Source organism: Athene noctua, chromosome 16 (genome assembly GCF_965140245.1).
Source record: "Athene noctua chromosome 16, bAthNoc1.hap1.1, whole genome shotgun sequence".
NCBI lineage: Eukaryota > Metazoa > Chordata > Aves > Strigiformes > Strigidae > Athene > Athene noctua.
In genome coordinates this window covers 16,597,228-16,616,578 of record NC_134052.1, presented here as the reverse complement: position 1 = coordinate 16,616,578, position 19,351 = coordinate 16,597,228, and the positions used below count along the sequence as shown (strand labels likewise).

The following is a 19,351-nucleotide window of genomic DNA, read 5'->3' as shown; positions in this document are numbered from 1 at the left end:
GGTGTGGCACTGCTGGGTGGGCACAAACATGTGTGTGGCACTGCAGGGTGGACACAGACACACGTGTGGCACTGCTGGGTGGGTACAAACACACGTGTGGCACTGCTGGGTGGGCACAGACACATGTGGCACTGCAGGATGGGCACAGACACACGCGTGGCACTGCAGGGTGGGCACAGACACACGTGTGACTGCTGGGTGGGCACAGACAGAGGTGTGGCACTGCTGGGTGGGCACAAACACGCGTGTGGCACTGCTGGGTGGTCATGGAGCACGTGTGGCTCTGGTGAACAGACAGGGCGCACGTGTGACATCAGTGGACACACAAGGAGCACACGCGTGGCACTGCTCAGTGGGCACAGAGCACACGTGTGGCACAGACGGACAGATCAGGAGCACCCATGTGGCACCAGAGGACAGACCAAGAGCACGTGTGTGGCATCGATGGACAGACTGGGAGCACACGCGGCACTGGTGGACAGGGAACACACGCGTGGCATTGACGGACAGAGCAGAAACACACGCGTGGCCCTGCCGGGCGGGCACGGAGCACACACACGGCGCCGCCGGACGGGGCAGGAGCACGCGTGTGGCACGGGCAGACAGCGACCACACGCGTGGCCTTGACGGACGGGCCGAGGGCACACGTGTGGCACCGCCGGGGCACGTGTGGCACCCAGGGACGGCCCGGGGGGCGCACACGCGTGTGGCTGCGGGGACACACACACACACCGAGCCACAGCTGCCGCCTCCCCCGGTGACCGCCCACCCCGCCCAGAGACCCCGCGGGGATGGAGAAGCGGGACCGTGGCCCCCCCAAACCCCCCCCACCACCACCACCGGGAGGATGCTCTGCCCGGGGAACCGGCGCGGAGAGGCGGAGGGGGGGGCTGCGGGGGGGGCCGGGGTCCGGCCTTTGTCTCCCGCTCCGGGGCTGCCACGATCGCGGTTGCCCCGGGGCCGGGTGCGGTTCTCCCGGTCCGGCGGGACAACGATGGAGGAGGCGGAATGGAGATGCGGAGGAGGAGGAGGAGGGGGGGGGGGGATAAAAAAAAAAAAATAAATAAAAGGGAGCGATCCCACCCCCCCCTCCCCGCTCCGTCCCGTTGCTTTTCAGACCGATCCGGCGGGACAACCGGATTCCCCCCCCCCCCCCGCGGCTCCTCCCCGGTTCTGCGGCGGATCGGCAGGTGCCCGCCCCCCCCCCCCCCCCCCTCCTACGTTCTTCTCCAATCTCCCCCCCCCCCACACACACACCCCCCCCCGGGCCCGTCCCGCCGCACACGTGCGCCCCGCCGGCCCTTTGTCTGGGACCGGCACCTGGACCCGCGCCCCCCAAAACGCCCCCAAAACGTCTCGGCCCCCCCCCCCCCCCACACCCCCCCCCCCCACTTCACCCCCTCCCCGCTCCCCGGCCCGTTCGGGCCGGGGAGCGGGGAGGGGGTGGAGTTGGGGGGGGGGGGGAGGGTGGCCAAGCGCATCCCACCGGCTGCGCTGCGGGGAGGGGGGGGGAGATGTTGGGGGGCGCGGGGGGGGGGGGCCCGGCGGTAGCGGCGGCTCTAACAGGTGGGATCCCGCTGAGAGGAGGAGGAGGCGGCCGGGGGAGGGCGGAGGAGGCAGGGACGGGCGGGCGGAGGGAGGGAGAGAGGAGAAGAAGAGAGAGGGAGGGGGGGGGGGGGGGGGGGGGCCGAGCCGGAGCCGCCTGTGATCCTGTGACAGGAGCGGCTGCTGCTGCCGCCGCCACCGCCGGTGCCTCCCTCCGCCCGGTTCGCTGTCCGAGCCCCCCCACTCTCCCCCTTCCTCCCTCTCCCCCCCCCCCCCCTCACCCCAACCCTTCAACCCTCATCCTCCTCCTGCCGCGGCCACACACACAAACACCCCCCCCCACCCCCTCCCCTCTTTCCCCTTTCCCCTTTCCCTACCCCTCACCCCTCCCTCCCCGTTCCATCCCGCCTCGACGGCCCGTCCCGGGCCGCCCCCTCCGGGACAGGGCGCCGGGGCCGGGTGCCTCCTCCTCCTCCTCCTCCTCCTTCTTCTTCTTCGCCGCCGCCGCCGCCGCCGACCGGGCGATGCCGAAGCCGCCGTTGCTGCTGCGGGGGAGCCGCCCCGGGGACAGCGAGCTGGGGCGGCAGTTCCGGGACTGGTGCCTCCGTACCTACGGGGATTCGGCCAAAACCAAGACGGTGACCCGGAGCAAGTACCAGCGCATCGCCGAGGTGCTGCAGGGGGGATCCGGCTCCGGCGGCGGCTCCGGCGGGGGGGAGAAAGGCAAGTTCCAGTTCTGGGTCCGGTCCAAGGGCTTCCGCCTGGGAAACGGCACCAGGGAGGCGACGAAGATGGGTCAAGTGGTGGTTTATGTGCCGGTGAAAACGGGAACGGTTAGTGCGCTCCGTGCCCCGGGGGCTCTGTGTCTGTCTGTCTTGCCTGCCTGTCCGTGTCTGTCTGTCCTCCCCGGGGGGGGGTGGGGGGGGGTGGGGGGGCGGTGGGAGGTGTGGGGGGGGCGGTGGGGGGGTCGGGAACCGTTGCCCGGGGCGGGGGCGGGCACCCCCCCGGGGCCCCGCTGTCCCCCGCCACCGCCGCGCCGGCCCTGTCCCGTCAGCACCGGGCGGCCCAGCCCCGCCGCGCCGCCGGCCGCCGGGAGCGCGCATGCCCCATGCGGGGCGCGACGCGGGGCCCGGCCGCTCCCGCAGCCCCCGCCGCTTCCCGGGGCACCCGCCGCCCCGGCCCGCCCGGGATGCGGATGGGGAGAGGCGCCCGCCCGGAGCCTCGCACCTTCCGCCGCCCCCCCCCGGCCCCCCTCCCCTCGCCCCCGTCCCATCCGGTGCGTCCCCGGGGGGGGAGGGCTGTGGGAGCCGCGGTGCCCCCCGCCGCCGCCGTGCACCTGCCCCCGAGGGGGGTGGCGTGGGGGGGGGGGGGGGGGCGGGCCGCGCCGCCGCCCGGTGCGGGCCCCCCCCCGCCCCCCCCCCCCGCCCCGTCCGATCACGTTCGCCCGGCATTTCCCATCCGCCCCACGGCCGGGGACAGGGCTGCAGTCAAGGGCAGAGAGCGGCGGGGAGGGGGCGCCGGCACCCCCCGCCCCCCCCCGCCCCTGCCCCCTCCCCTCCGCCGCGCCCTGCCCGCCGCACCGAGCGGAGCGGAGCCCGGCCCCGGCGTCCCGCCGTGCTGCCCGCCCCGGCGCGGCCGCCGCAGCCGGTGCCCCGGGGAAGGGGGGGTGCGGGCAGCGGCAGAGCCCGGATTAGGGCAGCTCCCCCCCCCGCTCCCCGCGGGCCGCCGTCCCGGGAAACTCCCCCGCCGGAGCCTCATTGTTCGGCGCCCCGCCGGGCCGGCGGCGCGGGGCGCACCGGCCGCCTCCCTCCTCCCTGCCCCCTCCCTGCCCGCCGCCCCCCCGCCCGGGGCTGCCCCGCCGCCCCATTGTTCCCGTCCCGAGCGCGCCCCGCTCCCCGGCGCGCAGGGAAACGCGCAACTTTCGCGGCCCTGCGCGCAGCGCTGCGCCGGGCGCTGCCCCGGCCCCGCTGCCCCGGGGGGACGGGGGGGGGGGAGGGGGGGGGGGGGGCCGGCCCGTTGCCCCGCCGGGGTCCGCTCCGGGCCGGTGGGCACAGAAGGGCTCCGGGAGGGATTTTTTTTTTTTTTATTTTTTTTTTTTTTCCCTCGCCCCCCCCCCCCCCCCGCCCCGTCCCTCCCCTCCTCTCCCCGCTGCTGCTGCTGCTGCTGCCGCTGCTCTAAAGGGTGCAGTGTTTTCTGTGCACACACAGACTCCAGCATTGATGTGGCTGGAGGATGCTTCCATTGAGGGCAGCCCATCTGTGGCAAATGCTTCTAAACGCACTATTTACCTCCCATCTGGTCTGCCTTATTATTGGGGGGAGGGGGAAGGGTCATTATTTCTCCCTTTCCCTTCGTGGTGCTCAGAGGCGCCTTTCTTTCTCCCCTTGTGGCCCCCCTCCCCCATGCCATGCCCCAAAAAAAAATTCTTTGCGATTTTTTTTTTTTTTTTTTTTTTTTGAGACCTCTTCGCAGCCCTCCTCTCCCGCTCCCCCTCCGACCCCCAAGAGCCCCTGCCGAGGGCGGATTAGGAGCAGTCCCCCCGGCCGCAGACGCAGCGCTCCCCCCGGGTCCTCTCCGGCGACTCTATCCCACATCTTCCAAATGCTGCAGAGTCATGGTACCCCAGAGAGGCCGAGCCAGACTCCCTCGACCCTGCTGCTCGCTAGACGCCCCCTCCCCTTTGTCCGGGAGGGAGTCCCCAGGGTCAGCGGCTCGGCGAGGCCGGCGCAAGCCCGCGTATTCCCAAAGGGCTTCTGCACAGATGAAGTTTCAGCCCGGAGCGTGTCTAGGCCCCCGCATCTCCCGTGGCAGAGTCCCCACAGGCTACGGATAGGAGATAACACCCCGGCCCCCCTAAACCCACAAACAAAAACGCAGGCCACGTCCTCGGGGGATGGATGAATTTTCCAAGGGGCACTAGTGCTTATTTCCCAGCGCCCGGGGCTGGGGGGGGGCTTTACAGAGCCCCTGGTGTGGGGAAGACCCGTCATCGCGCTCCCCGAACGCCGCCGGCGCGGGGGCTGCGGGGGTTGTCACCTCCTGGCCCCTCTGTCCCGGCCCTGCCCAGCCCCCCCGTGCCCCTCTCTGCCGGGAATCCCGTCCGTGCCCCGTTTCAGAGGGATGCGGTTGCTGCCTTTTGGGTTTGCCTGGAGCTGCTCTCGAATTTAGAGATAACTCGACGGGGATTTTCTGCAGCTCCCGATAATTCAGCGCTCCCCTCGTCCCCCGGTGGTTTGGGCTGGGTTCGTGGGTGTATTTCATTTCTCTCACGCGTGCAGTCAAATAATTCACAAAGCCGACACGAGCCTTTTGCCCGACGGTGAAGCGTGTATTCGGGTTTAACGCCCGTTCGGCTGCTTTTCCCAAACGCTGCTGGAGCGGCGTTTCGGCTGCTTTCTCCTGCCTGTGCTCCCCGGCAACCCGACAGGGCTCGTCCTGCCCGCTCGTCCCTCCGCAGCGCAGCTGCCGGGGAGGCAGCGAGCTCGGGACGTCCCACGGCTGGAGAGACGGGCAAACCCCCCCGGCCCGGGCGCGGCGGGGGGAGGCGGGGGGCTGCGCGCCGCTCTCTGCTGGATCTGCGGGTCGCTACGGGAAATCCGAGGGACCGGGAGCGAAAGCTAGAGGAGAGGTGGTGGAGAGCGCGTAGAGGGCAGCAGTGGGGATATGATCTCTCCTTCCCCTGACAGGGCTGGGGCCACTCCTCCTCTGGGGAAAAAAAAAAAAAAACAAAAAACCCAAACCCCCAGAATAATAACCCCCCCAGCAGCAACCCGGTAGAGCTGTTCCTTTCGACTTGCGCATCCTGAGCTGGTTTGTGTATTTTCTGTGCATCTGTAGCGAAAACATAATTAACATGTGGTTATTATTTTCTCTCCCGAGCAACTTTCCCTTGCCCTCCTCCAGGCCTCTCATCAGAACAGGCCTAATCAGATTTGGGTGGCTTGAGAGCTGGGACTGTGCGCTGAGAAGGGGGCATCTGCCTTAGGTGGTGGTCAGAGCAGATGGTGGTCTTCTCAAAGAATGCACTGGGAATAGGAACAGCAGTGCGGACGGATGTCTGGCACGGAGACTGTTCAGATTTCTTTTTCCCAGATGAACGTCCCGAGGATGCTGGACGTTTAACACATACAATTAAAAAAACCCGACGCAGATAAACACGTGAGGTTTAGCAGCGGAGGACACTTGTCTGACAGCCCCCTTCACCTACGGGCTGGATGCCGCATCCTTTAGGGCAGGGAGTTGGGAAAAAACGCGTTTAGGCTGTACTGAGGAGGAGGAGGAGGGTATCTTTGTGTGCTACTGCAGCGCAGACAATGGAAACAGCCCAGAGTGCCCAGATCTGCCCTTCCCGTGGCAACGCACACTCAGGGGTAAAACACCTCGTTCTGCGCAGACCGGCCCGAGCCCCGGTGCTGGATGCGCAACACGGTCCCCTCTCCCCGGCTTTGCTCAGAATCGTGGGAGGATTTGTTCGTGACAAGGTGCTAAGATGCGGTTCATTATGGTCTCGTGTCCCTCTTGTCCGAAGCATTTAGCGTCATTTAGACAGTCGTTCTCGTACAAACGTGGAGACGGGGCGCAGGGAACGGGCAGCGCTCGGTGGCGGCCGGCGATGCAGCTGCCTCCGGCTGTGGCAGCCGCGTGTGCGGGGGGGCCGGGGGTAGCCTCGGACTTCGGTTGGGGCGTTAGCTGCGGGAGGGGGTGGGCACGCTCCCTACGCCAGAGCTGTACGTCGCCGTGCGCGGCGGGAGCGCGTGGCGGCTCCGGGGCGGTGCCCGGGCTCCTGGGACAGACCCGCGCTGGCAGCCCATGGCGCCAGAGCTGGGGCTCCTGGCCGGGGCTCTGCGGGAGGAGGCCGGGGCCGCCGGGCGCCAGCCCAGCCCTCTGGGCACCGCGCAGAGCCCCGCGGCCCGGGTGGGCTCTGCCACGCTGCCCACCTCGGAGTTTGCTTTCCTGCTCAGCCCCTGTCCCCCGCGGAGCCGACGCGAGGTTCTGGGGTTCTTGTGGGCGTTACTGAAAGGCTGAGGACACCCGTGCGGGTGGGTCACAGTTCACCAGTTCACCTCTGCTGGCTCCCCCGGAGCTGGATGTTGGAAATTATTTCACAGCAGTGCCTGGCGAAGCCCACGCGAGGAAAGGTGCTGTAGCAGGGCAGAGCTCTGAAGGGAATCGATGAGACCAAAACGCAAAATGGATGGAGGCCTTTCACCGCCAGCAGGAAGAGCATCACATGGGGCAGCGGGTAGATCTCACCGCCCAGCCTACCCCTCACCAGGGTTTAGCTGCAGGGACGGGGAGCGCTGTGATGGCAGAGCCGCGGTGCCAGGCCTTGGGACAGCACAGCACAGAGGCAGAACGCCGGAGCTGAGAGCCGGGCATGTCGGAAAGATGCTGCTCCAACTGCTAATAGAGGGCACATTTTTCCTGGTACAAGTACCCTTCAATGGCCATATTCAGTGCCCCAAAAAGCTGCACATCTATAACCTCTAAGAACGTTAGTCAACAGAAGGTTTTCACTATGTGAATAACCACTTAGACTTTCTGTGGGCTTCAAGTGATAAAAAAAAAATAATAAATCAAGACCATTCAGAAGAGCCTTAGACAAGGCAAATGGGCCTGAGGGTATTATCTGAGAAATCGTCTATTACTTGTATAGCACAAGCCTTACTTAGAGCCTTCACCTGCTGTGAAACAGCCAACCCCGGGCAGGCGGGGCAGCGCTGGCTTCTCCAAGGAGCTGAGCCGATGGCAGGTTTACATTTAAATGTGCACTCAGGTCCCATCCAACCCAGCCCAGAGAAAATCTCCCACGTCAACATCCCTTCCAGACTCAGCTCCAAGTTTGCACAACGTCAGTCGCAGATTTTACTTCCGCTCGTGGCGAGAGTCACGGCAGCGATACCCAGTCCTCTGGGCCTGGGAGCTGGCACAAGCTCGCCAGGCAGCAGCAAAAGCCTCCAGTACCTTTGCAAGGTGAATTTAAAGAGCTCTGAGGACCTGCACTTACGCAGGCTGACAGGATGGAGTTCCTCGCCGAGCCAGGAGCAGAGGATTTGGCAGCAGAGCCCGTTTCCAGCTCCTGCCCACTCCCACCCCTCCGGGACAGCCTGCTGAAGCCGCTTCTAGGGATAAGGGGGGAAAGCAGCATCTAATTCAGTCCCTGCTTTTCTTCTGCCAAGACTCCCAGGCTGATCATGAGGCAGCCCCAGCGTGGTTGTTCGTGCTGCGGTGTGGCACACGCGGCGCAGCTCCAGCGGGGGATGCCGCCGTCCCCAGACAGCCTCAAGCCTCGGGGACTGGCTTTGGCCACCGGTGCTTGTGAGACCTGGGCCCGCATCAGCAAAGGGCCCGCACCCCACGGCTCCCCCCGGCCCCAGCCCCCTGGTGCGTGTCTGACTGAACAGTGCCTGGAAGAATAATCTCGCTGCCATCTACATGTGCATCCTGTGTGATTCCAGAAGCATCAACGGCATCGCTGATCCGAGAGGAACAGCAGTTTTCGGATAACTTTCACCCAGAAGTTATCTCCCTCACCCCACGATCGCTTTCAGATTTGTGGTTCTTGGTGGGTGTCGCTCTGAAGAAGGTAAGGAAGCAAAGAAACAAAGCACAGCGCTGCAGGGCCGTGTTAAACGAAGCTAAAATGGAAGGAAACACAGGTCTGATGAGGTGCCGTTCCGGCTCTTCGGGGTACGTCCCACCTTGGCAAAGGAAGAGGGGTCCAAGCCCTCGGGGCCCCGAGTCACCGAGGAGCTCTCGGGGCGATGGCTCCGACTTGCTCTGACCACGGGCAGGCCGGGGCGCTCGGCCGCTGACCGAGGAGGACAGCGGGGCCCCGGAGAGGTGGCCACGCTCCGTCCAGCGAGAACTTTCTCAAGAGTCTCTTTGTCCAGACCGTCCTCAGCAACAATCTCCTGCTAATATCATTTCAGTCTTGGTTTTGCTGTTACCTTGGGCCTGACGTGAGCAGTCTGTGAACTTAACGCTGTGGAGAAACAAATGGCAGGGAAAGCCCAGAGGCGTGGAGGAGCATCGATGGGGTGTCCGTTCACCCGGCCCGGGCGGGTGCTCTGGCTTCACAAGACCTTGTCTGCATTGCCGTGACAGAGGAGTGCAGATTCATATCCCTTTCTTTAGCGGGAATTAGCAATTACCTTCCCCTGATCCCACATCAGCTGTGCCTACCTCTGAAGAATTGCATCACGGTGGGCCAAAGCCACCACTGAGTTTCAGCGTCTGGTTTAATTAGCTGATTGTAGCGAGGGCAGGTGCCTGTTGGCCAAAATCATTGTCGTTGTTGGAATGGTGCTGACTTCTGCTTTTATGGCTGGTGCCAAAGAGTAGCAGTTTACTGGCGGAGAGATGGCTGCAGACTATGTGCGTGTGTATGGGAGCAGAGGGGGAGAGCAGAGCTTTGGTGTAACAGTTTCTTTCCTGCATGTCTGTGATTAAGGCAGCGGCCGCTGGAAGCTGAGCGGGGGCCGGTTGTGTCTCACCCCCGAGGTGCAGGGTCCTTCACGGAACCCCGGTCGGGAAACCGAGGGGCTGAGACTGGCTCCTCTCTGTCCTCGCTCTGCCTCGGACCCGTTTCCCCCCGACACACGGGCAGGGGCGGTGCCGGGGCTCAGGTGGAGCCGTTCCTCGCCGAGAGGGAGGGGGGTGTCCTGGGCAAGTCGGGGTAACTCCGTCTCTGTGGCTCAGTTTGGGCTTTCCGCTTGCCAGATACGGTGATGGGTCCATGTCACGGGGAGTCTTTGGGCTAAAAATAAATTCAGACTCATCATGCACCCTCTGGAAAAAAGGAGGATAAAGTTTGGGGCTCCTGGCTTGGCCTGCGTCTGAAGGATCTCAAAGCAAACCCCGAGTCATCCACTCATCCACGCCGCCGAGACACCCAAAACCTCCTGGCTTGGGTTGCCACAAGACCGTCGGCGCTGGCGCCCAGTTACCGACAGGGCGCCCCAGTTTGCCGTCTCACGGCACTGGGACGAGCAGCCGGCCCAGGGCAGCTGGTCCCTTGGGGACGCTTTCGGGTTTGTCGTCCCCATCGCCAGCCTGGGCGTCGGGGCCCGGCGGCTGCGCCGGGCCGGGGGAGCCCTGCCCGTTCCCGCTCACCTGCGCCGGGCGTTTTGATCCAGCAGAAAGCCCTTGAGCTGGTGACAAAGGTCTGGATGTGGGCTGGAAAGTACAGTCCTGTCTCTTAGCAACTGGTTCCTACCTCTGAGCTCTCGGAGCCGTGTGTGGGACAGAGAGCATCAGTCACGCTCCCGCTGCAGCAGCAGCAGCGCGCCGAGGAGGGGATGGGGGATCAGGCCGGCTCCAGCCACCGCCAAGACGCTTAAAGAAGCTCAGGCATTTCTAACACAAGCAGTCATCTGTGAGTCCTAATCAAAGCTTCGGTTTAATTGCTTTCCTCGTGCCCTTCTCTGCACGGGGAACGCCGCGCGGATTGGCTGGCTGCGGCGGCTGCCTGCCAGCCACCTCGAGAGGCTGCTCTGCACTGCCCCGGCTTTTTTGGTCACAGGGGTGGGGACCAGGAGAGGGAGGAGGAAGAGGGAGGACACAGCCCATGCATTTCTAGAAAAATTAGATGTCATAGGGTCCTTCCCCGAACTCCTCTGCACCGCACTTGGGAATCCCCGTCCCTTTTACGGACATCTGCATCGTTATTTTCTCTCTCGGTGCTCGGTTCTGCTGTTTCACCCTCGTGTTTCCTCCTCCTAACCAAAAGCAACTCCTCTCTGGTGAGCGTTTCTCAGAGGCTCCCTTGCCAAGCACTGTTTCATAAACATTTTCACGAATCCTCTGCTTTGTCCTCCTAATTAACCATCCAATTGGCCCCCAATGGAGCCTTCACCTCTCCTGCGAAGATCCTGCTTGCACAGATTATAACCTGTCAGCTGCCAATTTATTCCTCACACAGAGGGCAGGTTTTATTAATTGTCTGGCTTCCCTGCCCCATTTGGTTTGCCCTCCCTTTCTCCTGCTCCCAGTAGCATCCCTGTTCAGAGACACAGACTCACAGAAAACCGGGGGGACCCAGATGTGAGGCAGCTCCGTGTGTCCCGCCCGCGGAGATGTGGCAGTTAGACCAGATGTGACGGGACGTTGCTGGCCCGTGTCGGACCCGGGAGAGGCGTCTCTGTGGATGGATCACCGTGACGGAGCGTTAAACAACATGCTTGACTTCTGCTCCCCTTACGTGTAGCCTCAGTCAGGAGCTCAGAGAAATCCACTTGGTGGTCGCAGGTTAACGGGGAATCCTTCCCGGGCGTTATTTACCAGTCAGAGCTCAGCTTCTGGAAGAGTTGGGGTCCACCCCTAGTGTGGAAACAAGCCAGAAGACAGAGAGGGTTTACCTGAACGCAGGGAGAGACCCAAGAGATTTCCATCATCACCTCTCCCCTGTGCCCCCCGGTCCCTGTTTAGCACCCCCCACCCTTGCAGCACCGCGCGCGCAGCCCAGAACAGTCACGAGCGCCTGCTCCCACCGCGGGCAGCTGCCGTGTGTGTTGCTGGGCTCCTGTGTTGGGAGAGGGGCCGATGGAGTCCGGCGTGACCGGCACGGTTCGGCACGGCCCGCGTTCGAGGCGCAGAGTGCTGAACCCCGCGTGCGCTCGGGGGGCAGCGCCGGGCTGGTCCTGGGGGGTGAAGCGGGAAATCGGCGTTTCCAGGCGCCGGCGTCGCGGTCAGGCTGGGCTGAAGCCGCCGGGCACAGCACGGCTGGAGTCCTGCAGTGCCCTTACCTGGCGGGAGGCTGGGCGTTGCGAGGGGAGGGCGTGCGGACGCCTGAGCCCCCCCGGGCGGCTCCTGAGCTGTCGGCGTGTTCCTAAAGGCCCGTCCTGCTCATCCCGTGGGAGCCTCCGACCGCGGCCCGCGTGCCCTCAGCGGCCAGGGCGGGGGAGCTGGCGCCGGGACGCCGTGCAGCCTGGGCTCAGCCTCAGCCCGCCCTGACCTTGAAGCACCGTCGCATCGTTTGTAACTTATTTTACATAATTTTGCTTGCCACTGATGAGCTGAACTGCTGCTGCTGCTGCTCTGTGCCTCCTCCTCCTTGGGTTTCATTTTGACATCACCGCGTCCTCCCTGTGATGATGCCACCCGGCTGCCCTAACGCTGCTGGGACTGTGCCCAGGGAGAGAGGGGTCACCTTGCTGTGACAGGTAACCTCGTCACTTGTTACAGCGCCTTGTCCCCCTCCAACTTGGAAGATTTTGCTTTAGTGGTGATCTCTCTTAGATTAGTGCCCCGGTGCTGTGGAGATTGCTCACAGCGATAAGTTACTTCAAGGCAGAGCCAGCTCTAAACGTGTTCTGAGTTTGTGTTACAGCTAGATATTTTCAATATTTTTTAGACTTCTAGTTTTAGATTGCTTTCAGGATGCTGTGGAACATAGACGCTTTTCTAAATATAAATGCAGTTTACCATTTTCCCCCCTTTTTTCCACCCTGGTAGCATGGCTCCCCAAATCACTTAAGATCCAAATGACATTAAGAAATTCCTACCCGTCCTTGCAGATTTATTAAAAAAAATGCCAAGCTCACATTTTAACTCTGCCTGTTTCAGAATAGTAAGATATACCGCGACGTTATAGTCATCCCCAAATAAGAATGTCCGTGGTATCTTCCCCGTTGCTGAGCCACGCCGCAGGGCCCGGCAGCGCGGTGGTGCCCGGTCGGTGGCTGGGAAGAGCGTGGCCCCGGGGAGCGATTTCCCGGGCAGGCCAGGCGGGTGCTCTGCAGCCCTTCTCACCAAACCCAAGAGAATCGGTGCTCCGGCAGCACCTCGGGCTGCTCCGCGGCGCCCGGTGTTTGTTACCTTTGGCACAGACCCGCTCGCCCGCCGTAGCCCTGCCCGCAGCGGCACGGCGCAGGCAGGGCCGTGCTGGCTCCCCGCTGGCCCCGGGCGGGCGGGCGCAGGCTCGCGGTAGTTGGGGCGTAAGCTGGGCTTACCTCTGCGTGCCGGCTCCGGCTGCGCCTCCGGCTTCCCCGCTCCGCTCTCCTGCGTGGTGCGAAATGTCCTCAAGCCTCTGAGCTGGCATCTGAGCAAGGCTGGCTGCCCGCCGGGCCTCTCCTCCCACCTCCGGGCAGCCCCGGGATGGGGGGCAGGCCGGGGATGGGGGTCAGGCCGGGGACGGGGGGCAGGCCGGGGATGGGCGGCAGGCCGGGGATGGGGGGCAGCCCGGCTCCCCGGGGGTGCAGCCACCCCCCCCCTCCCTGGCACCCCCCGGCGCGGCGCCCGCAGCCGAGCCCGCAGCCCACCTGGCCCTCTCGGCAGCCGGAGGCAGGGCTGCCGTTGCCAGGCTCGCCCCTCCCAGGCCGCCGTGTTTTCATTCCCAGGCCTGGGAGCCGGCAGAGAAATAAGCCAAGGTCAGAGCAAAGGCCTGGACCCATCTCCATGGCTCAGCTGCGGCTGCTGAAAGAGCAGCTCGCGCGTAAGAGGCTCCCGTCCCCCGATGAAAGACGCACACCTCAGCTTTGTTTGCCGTCTAAAAATCACGCGCCCGGCTCCCCCTTACAAGGAAGTATTTACTTTGCAAAAAAAAAAGAAAAGTATTGTGTACAGTTCTGGGTAGAGAAACAATGCGAAATGCACCCGGCGCAGGCTGGTGGCCGGGGCCTCAGGCCCGCCGGTCCGCCGGCTCCTGGCCCGGGTCAGCGCGGAGCTTTGGGCAAACGGCTCGTCCTTTGTGGCTGGGTTTCCCCCGGAGAAATGCGCTCCCGGGCGGGAGCCACGCTCAGCTCAGCCGCAGAGCCGGGGCTGGTTTTACTGCAGTAAGTAGGGCTGTAGCTGTGAGTGCAGGATGGGGCTTCGGGTGTGCTGGGTGGTTCGTGCAAAGCGACACAGAAATGCTTAGTGCAGAGAAACATCATCAACGTTTTAGCAAGCGCTTCTCCCTCATTTTTCAACCAGAAATGATCAGAAAAAATTTCCCAGCAAAATATTTCCAGGAGAAAAAAGAGCAAAACCTGTAAGTGAAGGCTTTTCCCATATTCTTCTGATGGGTTCTTTTTATTACGAGTGATCCAGCTGATATTGTTCTCAGCCTAGCATTTCCCCAGTGCCTGCTTCTAAGGCACACACTGTGCCCGTGGCATGAGGGACAAGAGGAAGAGGGAAGTTCGAGGAATCTAGCTCCTCTTTCTCCTCGCAGCATTAGCAGAGGGAGCCTGCTGTGGTTTAACATATCCCCCGCAAAAGCTGCTTTCATCCTACACCTAAATACCATGAGGAGTGAACTTCCTAAAGCCCTGGAGAAGTCTAAATATAGAAGCCAATCAAGGGCTGACTTCCTAGAGATGAGAAGTACCAAGAACAGTTTCTTGATCAAAAGTTGTAAGAGTCCATATTGAAATAAAACGTCTGTTTCGGTGCTGAAGCCTGTGCAGAAGGAGTAATTGCAGAGGTGGGCTGTGCTCGGCGCCCGCCGCTCCGTCTGCCCGTGGTACCCCGGTGCCGGGGAGGTACCCCCGGAGGCAGCGGGAGGCGGTGGGCTGCCCGGGGAGATGGACTCGAGGTACCACCTCTGAAGCACCTGATGGGGACGTCTCTGATGGCACTGCAGGATTTCATGCTTTGCTGCATGTCGCAGTTTCTGTCCAACTGCTTTCTCCTGTGCACGTTCGCTCCCCGTTACAGCTGGTAATTTCTTTCAGGAGAACAAAAATTTCCTTAGAACAAAACACAACGTGTAGGAAGTTAGAAAGGCACTTTAAAGAGAAAAGAGCAGCTCAGATCGAACACAAACCCAAGTTTGCTAATCTCAGAACAGGTACGTGGCGGCAGCTTTGCGCGTGCAGCAGAGGGACCCGTCAAGGGTTTACGGTCAGGGCGAGGGATGGCTGATTGCCGCCGAGACATCGGGGCTGGGGAACCCCAGCGGGGCTGGGGAACTCCCGGTCGCGCCGTGGGGCTGGGGAACCGCGATCCTGGTGCAGCTGGGGGACGGTGGCCGTGCCCCGCTGCTGGCGGCGAGCAGAACGATGCTGCCTCTGTGTTGAGGGGCAGCTCGATGCAGCCAGCCCCCACCTCCCTTTTGGGTGTCCCGGGGATGAGGGTCCTAGCAGCCCTTCCAGATGGGGCGGGAAGTTCGAGTTTAAGATGCCCAGAGACCCTGCGCTGGGGGTAGGGGAGATGCTGTGGTTGGGAGATACGTGTGGGCAGCGCGAGGAGCGGCACGGGCAGAGGGTCTGCTCCCGGGCAGAGGGTCTGATCCCGGGCAGAGGGTCTGCTCCCAGACAGAGGGTCTGATCCCGGACAGAGGGTCTGATCCCGGACAGAGGGTCTGCTCCGGGCAGAGGGTCTGCTCCCGGGCAGAGGGTCTGATCCCGGGCAGAGGGTCTGCTCCCGGGCAGAGGGTCTGATCCCGGGCAGAGGGTCTGATCCCAGACAGAGGGTCTGATCCCGGACAGAGGGTCTGCTCCGGGCAGAGGGTCTGCTCCCGGGCAGAGGGTCTGATCCCGGACAGAGGGTCTGATCCCGGGCAGAGGGTCTGCTCCGGGCAGAGGGTCTGCTCCTGGACAGAGAGCAGAGCGCAGCCATTACCAGGCCGGGCTCTGCGGCAGGAAGCGCCTTTGACTCACAGGAAGCTGAGTTCGGGTGGTATCAGCCCCTCGCGCCAAGGCCGGGGCAGCGTGTTATCAGCCGCCGAAGGCAGCAGATGGGGAAGCAGTCGGCGCTCCCTCCCATCCCGCTCCTGCTCCAGCACCCCCTGCCCGACGCCCCCAGCGCCCCCCCCTCCGCAGAGGGATCCTTCCCCGTGGAGCGGCGCAGCGGGGGCAGCTCCCCGCGCCCCGGGCCGCTGCCAGCCCCGCCGCAGGGGCAGAGCTCGCCCCTGCCCGCCGGTGCCGGCGCTGGGCCAGGACCCCCCGGGCCGCTGAGCCCAGGCGGGGCCGGCAGCGGGTCCCCCAGCAGTGCCCACCCCAGTGGGTGTAAGAGGGGCTGGGAGCACCGGGGGGGGGGCGAGCTGGCTCCCTGCCTGGCAGATGGGCCGAAATCCCCCCAAACGGAGAGTCCGCGGTGGGGAGCGGCGGGGGGGGAGCGGGGAGCCCGGTGCGCGGCACCCGCTGCTCGTCCCGTGGCCTCTCCGCCGAGCTGCCCCGGCCTGGGAGTCTGGTTTCGCCCGGGGCCGCGGCAGCTCCCCGGGGCTCGGGGTGGAGGTCACGGCGGGGCAGCGCCGAGGGGATCGGGTGGCAGCTGCCGGCCTCCGACCTGCTGCCCCCGCGCTGAGGAAAAAAAAAGCCACCGCCCGGTTGGGGGGTGAGGGCCGCGGTCCCGCTGCCGGGCCCTCCCGCCGGGGCGGTTTTCCCCACGGGCCGCGCAGCCGGGGAAGGGCGGCGGGGCCTGTGGAGCCCCGGCCGGGGGAGCCGGAGCTGAGGGGAGGCCGCGGCCGTGGTGGGGGCAGCGCCGGGGGCTGCGGGGGGGCCCCGGCCGCGCTGCCGGGGGGGGGCGCGGCGGGCAGGGCGGCCGGGGCCCGCCCCGGGGCTCGGCGGGCGGCCGGAGCCCGGTGCCCGCGGGCAAGGGCCGGGTGTGCCGGGGCCCTGCCCGCAGCGCGGGGGCCGGGGGGGGGGGGGGGGGGGGGGGGCCCTGCCCGGGGCCGCTCGGTGCCGGTTGGGCGTGAGGAGGCGGCGGCGGCCCCGGCCGGCCCGGCCCGGGGGAGCGGATTTACCGCCGGCAGCGCGCGGCCCCGCCGGTTGCCATGGTTACCCCGCTACCTGCCGCCGGGCCTCAGCCCGGGCCGGGCCGCCCCCCCGCCGCCCCCCCGCCGCAGCGGCAGATGTCCCCGCCGGGCCGGCCCCGCGCGGAGGGCGGGCAGCGGGGGCAGGCGGCGGGCCGGGCCCGGGCCGGGCAGGGCGAGGGCGGCTGCCGAGAACAAAGATGCCGGGGCAGGGCGAGCGCTTGGCAGCGCCATGGCCGGTCCCCAGGCGTGTGGCAGCGCTGCCCGGGACATCCTCCCCGCCTTGAAATGGCGGTCGCCTCCCCGTTGCTCTTCGCCGGCCGCTGGTGGCGGGGCCGTGAGGCCGCCCCGGCCCAAAGCCGCCGGTCCCCGGCGCGGGGCTATAAATAGAGGCCGGCGGGCCGAGAGCGGGCGGTGGTGGGGTGAGAGGGAAGTGCGGGAGCCGCGGGCGGCCAAGGTCGTCGAGCCGGGGCAGGGGCCGCGGAGGAGGCGCGGGAGGGACGGAGGCGCCGGGCTGGAGCCGGCGGAGGGCGGCGGGCCGAGGGGCTGGGGAAGACAAAGGGCACTGGGGAGGAGGGAGACCCGCGGGGAGGCCTGGGGGCGAGAGGAGAGAGGGGAGAGGAGAGGAGAGAAGCGGGGAGACCTGCGGGGACGGAAAGGGAGGAGAGGCTGGGAACGGCGGGAGAGAAGCTGGTGCTGGGCGAATGTAGGGAAAAGGAGGATTCCTGGGAGGTGGCAAAGGGACTTCCTCTCCTCGGCACCCGAGATGCCGCCCTGCTTCCAGGCGCTTCTGTCAAGGCTGAGCTTTGCTGCTGAGATCTGCTCCTTTCGAGGGCAGGTGACTTCTGATAAAGCCCCAACAGCGGGAAGAGGTAAAAGCATCCTTTATTCCCATCCTTCTTCCCAAGTGATTTTTATTGCCGTTTAAACCGAAGGGTTTTTAAGCCGTTCTGAGATATTATGGGCTCTGACTCATGCCTTGAATACTCGTGAGCAACACCGGGTGTGCAAGGAGGAGCCAGAGGGGCGTGGGCCCCTCCGAGAGGTGGACTCGAGTGCATGTGTCCTCCGAAATCCGAGGTCAACCTTTGGTGATATGACCAGAGATAAACCTCTGGAATTCTAGAAGCACCGACTTGATACAGCTTCTTACATCCAGTGGCTTTGATACTGCATCTCACCTGCCTCTGAGAGCTAAATAATCATCACGGGGAGAGGAGTCACAAGGCTGGCGAGGGGATGGAGAGACGCGAGGAGCCCGGGGAGGGTCGCTGCAGGGAACGGGATGTCAGGAGGCAGCTCCGGCATCTGGCAGGCAGCCGGGGCGGAGAGGAAGGCGGCGCTGGATGAGCAGAGAGGCTGTAGTGATGCCCAGACCCCGAGGTTACCTTAACTGCAGTCGTTCTGAAACCGAGGGGGGAATAGGGGGCCGCTGGCCGCACAGGGAGGAGGGTGTTAGCTGCTTGGGATGGCTCTGGAAATGGTGATTTGCGTCGGGGGTTGATTGCAACCTTGATTTTGAGGGCTCTGCTTGTTGCATCTGACTGTGCGTTTCTCCCGATGCATTTTCCTTTGTCCTGTTTCTGTAATTATCCTCGTTTCAACCCTGCTCGGAGGATTATTGGTCAGTAGGAAGCCTCCTAATGCCCGCTCCTCCTTGGCAGGGGAATACCCATGCCCTCGATTAAAGTCAAACTCTCCGAACGGTGACAGAAGAAATTAGATCTATATTCCTCAAAGACACTCCCCCGGGCGAAGTTTCCCGACCCCCACCACGGCAGCACTGCCACCCTGCCCCTTGTGTTCGCTCTCAATATTCTCTTTGTTACAGCCACCTTTCTGTACGGCTCGGGGCTCCCCGGGGAGGGTGGTTTGTGTTGGGAAATCCTCGTGCCCGTGTCCCGGGTGGACACACCGACCCGGCCCACTGCAGCCCGTGCCCAGCACAGACAATTCTCCGTTCCGAAACTGGGCTGAGGAGCCAACTTTAATAGGCAGCACGTTACAGGGGAAGGCTGCTTCCCCGAGACGCTGGGCAGTCGTTAGCAGAAGGCGGTCCCTCTAAATGATTGATTTTTGAGAGTCCCTTGACTGGTGGTTTAAGAACAGCGTTTATTCAATCTATAGACCATATAAGATACCCAGAGCCCAACCACCGGTAACAACAACGACGAGAAGGTTAGGGGATTGGGTGTTCCCTTTGCCTGCAGACCTCTGCCAGCCTCTGCCGCCCTCACAGATGGGCGAATGCACATGAAAAAGAGAGTTTGCAGGTCCTTGAGATGGGCAGGTTGCTGCTCAGCAGCCGGGCGTGCACCAGCTGGACGGTGTCCATGCGTACCTCGTTGGAAAGCAGACCTCAGAGGGACGTGGGCTCTATCTATATGGATATATAAAATATATTTTTTTTGTATAGATGCATCTGTCTGTGCAACAATGGCATTTTTTCAAGGAGCAAGCTCAGCGACCTCCCAGAGCCTGGCCCTTTTTCGGTACCCACAGCCATTACAGTAGCCACCGGCTGCCTCGCGCTAGCCATCCCCGCTCTGGTGCTTTGTGCCGGAGCGCCGTTAGCAGCTGCCGGTACCGAGGCTGCCTCCCCTTCCCGCGGCACACCCTGCCAGTGTGAGCTGACACCGTTGGTGCCAGTCGGCTCGGAGGAGCCCCGCTCCCCACACTTCCCACTCCCACCAGTCTGTCACCACTGCCGTGTGGCAGAATTACTGCCTCCTGCTCTCCAGCACACCCGAGCACACAAAGAGCTGCGCTGCTGCTGCCAGCGCTCAGCTGCTCTGCGTATGCGGGAGAGGGAGGGTGCCTTGGAAAGGTCAGTGCAGGGAAGGAGGGCGATTCTGTCTCCTTCCTTTAGGGGCTGTATCCTGGCATCGCAGTGAAACCTTGTCCTGCCAGCTGATCCGTGTCCGCGGGGACTGCGGCCAGCGCGGGTGCCCCACATCGGAGGGCTCCCCAGGACGGTTTAGTACCATGTGCAGGTCCAAAGAGCTTCCCCTTCCCGTTCCCCGCTGAGCAAAATCATCTCAAATTATGAAAATTTAATTTCTTGATTGGTTGTGACTCCACTCTGGACTCTTCCCTTGTTTTTGTTCCTGGCCCGATTTCACTGGCAGC

At 64.0% G+C, this 19,351-nt stretch overlaps 1 protein-coding gene across 1 annotated transcript in view; it reads left to right on the top strand.

The window, feature by feature from the left end:
- Window positions 1–1,924: 1,924 nt before the first annotated feature.
- The window catches only part of NOL4L (nucleolar protein 4 like), a 59,153-nt gene continuing 41,726 nt past the window's right edge, over window positions 1,925–19,351 (top strand). The window contains exon 1 of the mRNA XM_074919965.1: window positions 1,925–2,378. Coding sequence (XP_074776066.1) covers window positions 2,070–2,378 — 309 coding nt within the window. The 5' untranslated portion in view covers window positions 1,925–2,069. The remainder of the gene's footprint in view (window positions 2,379–19,351) is intronic.